Consider the following 7813-nt stretch of genomic DNA (forward strand, 5'->3'; position numbering starts at 1 on the left):
GCTGAGCATGTCTGCAAGAAAATGAATCTCAGGGTTGTACGTGGTGACATACACGTACTTTGAACTTATCCAAGAGCCTAAACGTCCCTGATGTATCTGTCTCTACACCACCCCTGGCAGGACGTCCCACACACCCACCACTTACCCCCGATCACCTTAAATGTCCCTAATGTATCTGTCTCTACACCACCCCTGGCAGGACGTCCCACACACCCACCACTTACCCCCCATCACCTTTAATGTCCCTAATGTATCTGTCTCTACACCACCCCTGGCAGGACGTCCCACACACCCACCACTTACCCCCGATCACCTTAAATGTCCCTAATGTATCTGTCTCTACACCACCCCTGGCAGGACGTCCCACACACCCACCACTTACCTCCCATCACCTTAAATGTCCCTAATGTATCTGTCTCTACACCACCCCGGCAGGACATCCCACGCACCCACCACTTACCCCCGATCACCTTAAATGTCCCGAATGTATCTGTCTCTACACCACCCCTGGCAGGACGTTCCACACACCCACCACTTACCTCCGATCACTTTAAATGTCCCTAATGTATCTGTCTCTACACCACCCCTGGCAGGACGTCCCACACACCCACCACTTACCTCCCATCACCTTAAATGTCCCTAATGTACCTGTCTCTACACCACCCCTGGCAGGACGTTCACACCCACCACTTACCTCCGATCACTTTAAATGTCCCTAATGTATCTGTCTCGACACCACCCCTGGCAGGACGTCCCACACACCCACCACTTACCCCCGATCACCTTAAATGTCCCGAATGTATCTGTCTCTACACCACCCCTGGCAGGACGTCCCACACACCCACCTCTTACCTCCCATCACCTTAAATGTCCCTAATGTATCTGTCCCTACACCACCCCTGGCAGGACGTTCCACACACCCACCACTTACCCCCGATCACCTTAAATGTCCCTAATGTATCTGTCTCTACACCACCCCTGGCAGGACGTTCCACACACCCACCACTCTGTGTAATCAACTTGCCTCTAACATCCTTACAGACGGCACCAGAACTGGATCTGAACTCCGATGTCCCTGTCGCACTAACCAGCCCTTAGTGCTCCCTTAGTGCACGGCCACTATTTATGTAGGGCGTATTGCCAGATGGAGTCACCCAGCCATCAATGATACAGGCACCAGAAAGCGGCTGTCTGGAAAAAGAAGATGCAGGGTATATTGAACATGGGCAAGGTTCAACTCCCTCGGGGTGGGCGAGGACTGGACAGCCAATGGTACAGGTAAATATCAAGTGATGGTATTGGTCACTTTTTGCTCACTATCAGTGACAAATTCTGCATGCTATAGTGTGCGCGCATGCACACACACACACACACACACACACACAACCGCGTACACACACACGCACAACCGCGTACACACACTTTCCCTCTGTTTCACAGGCACATATTCCACACTGTCGTCTCCTCCTGCCACAGAATACCACCGAAGAGCCTTAGAGATGTCACAGACAAGCATCGGGGCTGGGTTGACAGCACTTGAGGTCTCCGAGCAGCCTCCATCCCTCGCTGTGGGTCATCGACCGCAAAATGCCTCCAAGCATTCTGAGACCCGACTCCCGTCATCCTGCAGCCTTGGGCATCTCAGCTTCAGCGTTCTTAAACTTAAAGTAAGAACGCAAACGAGAGGCCCGAGGAAGGTGCATGGCCCAGGTCGAATGGCAGTGGGCCCACGGTCGGAATACTCCCCGTCGGGAGTTCGCGGTGGTCCCCCTCGGTGTCTGGCGGCCTAGAATTTCAGCAGCTCCGTGTCCCGCCAGTTGTTGGGGAGGAAGTCCGTGAAGTCCACCTGCGACTTGCCGGCCAGGGCGGAGCCGGTGGCGGGCAGCACGGCGCAGTGCGGCTCGTGCTGCTGAACCACCTGCGTCCACTGCTTCAGTTCGTCTCGCAAGGTCTGGATTTCTTTCCTCAGCAAGGCGTTCTCCCTTTCCAGTTGCTCATACTCCTGCAAAGGAAGAGACAGACCGTCAGCACCACGACATACACATCACCCAGCGCCTCTAGGTACCGTACAGGCAATCAGTCCGTCTATTACAGTGCACTGATGCCGCAAAACAACACCTATCTCAATACTCAGAAGGCACTTTGTCAGTTAACCTGATCATCAATGCAAATGTCTCATCAGCCAATCACGTGGCAGCAACTCAATGCATAAGAGCACGCAGACATGGTCAAGAGGTTCAGTTGTTGTTCAGACCAAACATCAGAATGGGGAAGAAATGTGATCTAAGTGACTTTGACCGTGGAATGATTGTTGGTGCCAGATGGGGTGGTTTGAGTATCTCAGAAACTGTTAATCTCCTGGGATTTCCACTCAGAACAGTCTCTAGAGGGCCGGCTGCTGGCGCAATGACATCAGCGCCAGACTCTGGAACGGAGGTTCCCGGGTTCGAATCCAGTCAGGTCCGCTCCCGAGTACGCTTTTCATCCGTGCCAGGTTGAGTGTCGAGATCGCAACTCGACCTCGTAAAATAAAGGGAAAAATACTGCAAAAATGTCTGTGCGTGGCGCGCCACACAGTCTCTCTCTCGCTCTGCGCCTTGTAAAAGCTTGAAAAATTCATCATCGCGCACATGCACGGACGCACACACAGAAAAAGTCTGTAGAGTTTACAGAGAATGGTTAGAGACAGAGAGAGAGACAGAATTCTTACTGGCTGCATCACTGTCTGGAATGGAGGGGCTACTGCACAGGACTGGAAAAAGCTGCAGGAGTTGTAAACTCAATCATCCCCAACATGGGCACCAGCCCCCCTCTCCTCCACCAGCATCCAGGACACCTTCAAGGAGCATTGCCTCAAAAAGGCAGCTTCCATCATGAAGGACCCCCGTCACCCAGGACCTGCCCTCTTCTCATTGCTACCATCAGGGAGGAGGTACAGGAGACTGATGGCACACACACAACATTTCAGGAATAGTTTGTTCCCCCTTGGCCATCAGATTTCTGCACGGACAATATATCCAAGAATCCTACCTCACAATTTTTGCTATTTTTGTACAACTTAATTAAATGTATTATAATAATTTACTATATTTAATGTTTTGAACTGTACTGCAGTCAGAAAGCAACAAATTTCATGACACGTCATTAACAATGGATCTGAGGCGCACAGAAGGAGACGGGGAGCTTAATTCTGCTGCTAGCAGGGCCCCCAACTGCTCAAACGCATCACTGCAGTGGCCTGATTGATAAAACACCTGCCAGTGAGCCAGCATGAACCCGATGGTGCGAATGGCCTCCCCAGCAGGGTAAAGCTGAGGCAGACGCAAGGCCCCCGTCACCCGCTGCCAACAGACTCTCCTGTGAGGGGTGACACACACACAAAACGCTCAGCGGGTCAGGCAGCATCCGTGGAGGGGAGATAGAGAGTTGACGTCTCGGTCCTCTCCCACTCCGCTCACACCAGCGGCCCACTTGCTGTGGAGCGCCTGGAGGAACTCCAGCTGCCGAGCTCCCCCAGCCGATCCTGGGCCAGAGTCCGCAGCTTCCCGCGTCGACCACGGGCTCTTACCTGGTGTAAAATGTCCGCCCGTTGCGTCTGCTTCTGCCGGCTTTTCTGTGCAGCAATTCTGTTCTTCTCTCTTCGCCTCAGCTTCTTGTCGTAGCCCTCATAATCCTGGAGACAGCGGACAGGTGGTTAGGGCCAGGGCTAAGGGTCCTTCTGCCCCTCCACTTCCCACAAGCAAATTAAAAACGCTTTTCGATCTTTCAGGGGCATGGAAGTCTGGTGTGGTCGAATTCTACTGCTATGTGGGGTCAAAAGGCCTAATTCTGCTCCCCTGCACTGGCCCACATCTCAGAAAGGACGAGCTGTCGCCAGGAGAGTTCACAGGAGATCCGTGAGCATGATTTCAGGAATGAAGGGGGTTAGCATATAACATTTGGCAGCTTCGGGCCTACGCTCACTGGAATTTGGAAGGATGCGGAGGAATCTCATTGAAACCTATCGATTATTGAAAGGACTAGATGGGGTGGATGTGGAGAGGATGTTTGCTATGGTGGGGGCATCCAGAACTAGAGGGCACAGCCTCAAAATTGAGGGGCGACCTTTTAGAACAGAGGTAAGGAGGAAATTTTTTTAAAGCCAGATAGTAGTAAATCTGTGGAATGCTCTGCCACAGACTGCGGTGGAGGCCAAGTCCGTGGATATGTTTAAGGCGGAATTTGGTCGTTCCCTGATCAAAGGACATGGTGAGAAGGCAGGTGTATGGGGTTGAGTGGGATCCGGGATGAGCTGTAATGGATTGGCAGAACAGACTCGATGGGCTGAATGGCCTAATTGTGCTCCTGTGTCTAATGGACCCTTCTAGAACACCACCACTCAACACTCTCGGTCCACAATAGAGACCCATATCACAATCTGGTTTATCGTCACTCACGTGTCAAATTTGTTTTGTTTTTGTGACAGCAGTACAGTGTAATACCAGAAATCATTCCAGCACTGCGCAACATCTCAACTATCCTGATGAAGCACATTCAGAATTGACAGCTAGAGGTTCATGTGAAAATGACAGACACCAGGAGGCGTAACGTGAGGGTGATTGGAGGAGAGGGGGAGGGATGTCAGAGGGTGGTGGATGATAATGTACCCTCTCAGGTGAGGGGCTGATCCTGACCGAGCTTCATTGCAGCAGCTCAGGAGGCCACGGAGGGACAGGTCAGAGTGGGAGCGAGACGGAGAGCCACAGTGGCAGGCAGCAGGGAGCTCACAGCTCGCTCTGCAGACAGAACACAGCGGAGCCTTGAGGCTCTGCTCACACCACTCTCGGGAGCCGTGAGCAGCTTTGATCCAAGATGGGATGCACGAGCATCGGGGAGATTTTAGAGTAAGCTTACCAGAGTGATCCCAAGAATGAATGGGTTAATGAATGAGGAGCGTATAGTGGGGGAGTCTAGGACCAGAGGGCACAGATAGAGTGGATGTGGAGAGGATGTTTCCTATAGTGGGGGAGTCTAGGACCAGAGGGCACAGATAGAGTGGATGTGGAGAGGATGTTTCCTATAGTGGGGGAGTCTAGGATCAGAGGACACAGATAGAGTGGACGTGGAGAGGCTGTTTCCTATTGTGGGGGAGTCCAGGAGCAGAGGGCACAGATAGAGTGGATGTGGAGAGGATGTTTCCTATAGTGGGAGAGTCTAGGACCAGAGGACACAGATAGAGTGGATGTGGAGAGGATGTTTCCTGTACTGGGGGAGTCTAGGACCAGAGGACACAGATAGAGTGGATGTGGAGAGGATGTTTCTTATAGTGGGGGAGTCTAGGCCCAGAAGGCACAGCCAAAGAATAGAGGGACGTCCATTTAAAATGGAGATGAGGAGGAAATTACTTAGCCAGAGGGTAGGGACTCTGTGGAACTCGTTGCTATAGACGACTGTGTAGGCTAACTCGCTGGGTATATCCTGCTCCCACAGCTTCACGTCACCCTGATCGGGGGCTAAGCAGGTGCTACACCTTGCCCGAGGGTGACCTGCAGGATAGTGGAGGGAAGGAGGGCCTTACACCTCCTTTGGTAGAGACGTATCTCCACCCCCCACAGCTGCCCTTTAACGCACCATCAAACTGACCTCTACCACCTATCCCAACAGCATCTCATCTCAGTTCCCTCAGGATGTTTTTGTCCCCGGGGTGGGAGAGAACAGAGTGGTAATGGGAGAGCTGGATAAACCCTGAGGGTAAAATCTGGAGGTGAAATCCCTACGGCAGGCAGTCCCAGTTGAGTTGAACACTGACTGGCAACTCCTGCGACGCTGCTGGTGTCTCTGCTGTTCCTTTGGGTTCATCAGCTGCTTGGAGAGAGGGAGCTTGCTCCCTGAGCTACAGCCTGCTCCCCATACAGTATGGTACTGCCGGGGCTGTGTACTGGCCTGTCTGAAGTGAGGACAGCTAGGACATAGTCGACCTTGATCAGTGGACGGGATCACAATCCCAGGTCTCAGATATTACCCACTCCACACCCCTTCTCCATTTCAAACCATTTATTTCTCTCCCCTGCTTGGCAGTATTGATTTAAGAATAATTAGCAGACAGAGAAATAAAGTTGGATCTTTTGCACAGAGGGCCAAAGCTTTCATGTGGATTTCTCACTGTAATCCAACCGTCATCATGACAACCTTCTGCTGACAGACATAGCAATAGAACCAGGCCATTCAGCCCATCGAGTCTGCTCCATTGTGGTTGATTTATTATCCGTCTCAACCCCATTCTCCTCATAACCCGCATACGCCCCCAGCAGCGCGGCGCTCCCTCCGCTCCGCAACAACCGCCAGTCAGCGCGGCGCTCCCTCCGCCCCGCAACGCTCCAGTCAGCGCGGCGCTCCCTCCGCCCCGCAACGCTCCAGTCAGCGCGGCGCTTCCTCCGCCCCGCAGCAACGCTCCAGTCAGCGCGGCGCTCCCTCCGCCCCGCAGCAACGCTCCAGTCAGCGCGGCGCTCCCTCCGCCCCGCAGCAACGCTCCAGTCAGCGCGGCGCTCCCTCCGCCCCGCAGCAACGCTCCAGTCAGCGCGGCGCTCCCTCCGCCCCGCAGCAACGCTCCAGTCAGCGCGGCGCTCCCTCCGCCCCGCAGCAACGCTCCAGTCAGCGCGGCGCTCCCTCCGCCCCGCAGCAACGCTCCAGTCAGCGCGGCGCTCCCTCCGCCCCGCAGCAACGCTCCAGTCAGCGCGGCGCTCCCTCCGCCCCGCAGCAACGCTCCAGTCAGCGCGGCGCTCCCTCCGCCCCGCAACGCTCCAGTCAGCGCGGCGCTCCCTCCGCCCCGCAGCAACGCTCCAGTCAGCGCTGCCCTAACTCTCCAGCCCCCGAGCCGAGTCTGCTCGAAAATCCGGACTGGATCTACGGATCGGCTCGCTGCACCAGGATCTTCAACGACACCGGACGCTATTCCACCTGGTCCAGCGGCCCCCCGCTTCTCTCTCTCTCCCTCCCCGCGGGAAAACTAACAGCCACGGGGGTCGTTTTACCTTCTCGGAATTCTGGCTGGAATCGTCCGTTTCAATTTCAGGGGAGAAGTCCCCAACCGTGGCAGCCATAGTACAGGGCAGAGGGAAGTTGCTGAACTTCATAAAAGTAGCGAGGAGGTGCAGGGCGAGGAGAAGCGGGCGCTGGTCTCACACACGCACTCTCACTCCCTGAACCCTCGCAGCAAAGAAGCACGCCGCTTCCCGAGCCGCCCTTTATTACCGACACCACTTTCATTTTCATTGTAAGCCCTTCCCCCCTCCCCCCGGGCCGGCAATTGAGAGGAAAATATTGGACGAGTTGCAGGAAATCACATGGTCAGGAAAGTCCCGATGACCCGCCCCCAGCCCGAGCTCCCACGTGTAGCATTTACAAAAACTTGTTCAGTAATAAAAGTCTTGTGTAATCCAGTAAAGTCCTGTAAGTTTTATAAACGTTTCACATTTCAAGAAATCTCTTTTTAAAATTATTGTTGTTTTAACACTTTGAATTCCGGACTGGTTCCTGCAGGTTGTTCTGGCTGGTGTTGGTAATGGGAACAAGCTCCCACTAACTATTAAATGGTGTGCATCTCAAATAGCCTCTGACAACCCAGTCCAGCTCCTGACCTTCACATGTGGCTTAGCTACTAAGCCCTGCGGAACCGTTTCTACCGACAGGAGAAGGGGCACAGGCGGGTTCCAGTCCGGCGAGGAAGAGCCCGAGAAGGGCAGAAGCTAGTCCTGCTTCCCCTCCTCCCACCTTTTTGTTCTGGCGTCTTCCCCTGACCCTTCCAGTCCTGAAGAAGGGTCTCGTCCCGAAACGT

General features: G+C 54.1%; 1 protein-coding gene across 1 annotated transcript; it reads right to left on the bottom strand.

Moving 5' to 3' along the window:
* Positions 1–397: 397 nt before the first annotated feature.
* Positions 398–7262, bottom strand: batf2 (basic leucine zipper ATF-like transcription factor 2). Its single transcript, XM_063036155.1, has 3 exons — positions 7011–7262; positions 3569–3673; positions 398–2002 (listed from the first exon to the last, which is right to left on the bottom strand). The coding sequence occupies exons 1-3, from the start codon at positions 7110–7112 to the stop codon at positions 1787–1789; spliced, it is 423 nt and encodes a 140-aa protein (XP_062892225.1). The 5' UTR covers positions 7113–7262; the 3' UTR covers positions 398–1786.
* Between the last annotated feature and the right edge of the window lie 551 nt (positions 7263–7813).

Source organism: Mobula hypostoma, chromosome 30, assembly GCF_963921235.1.
Source record: "Mobula hypostoma chromosome 30, sMobHyp1.1, whole genome shotgun sequence".
Lineage (NCBI taxonomy): Eukaryota > Metazoa > Chordata > Chondrichthyes > Myliobatiformes > Myliobatidae > Mobula > Mobula hypostoma.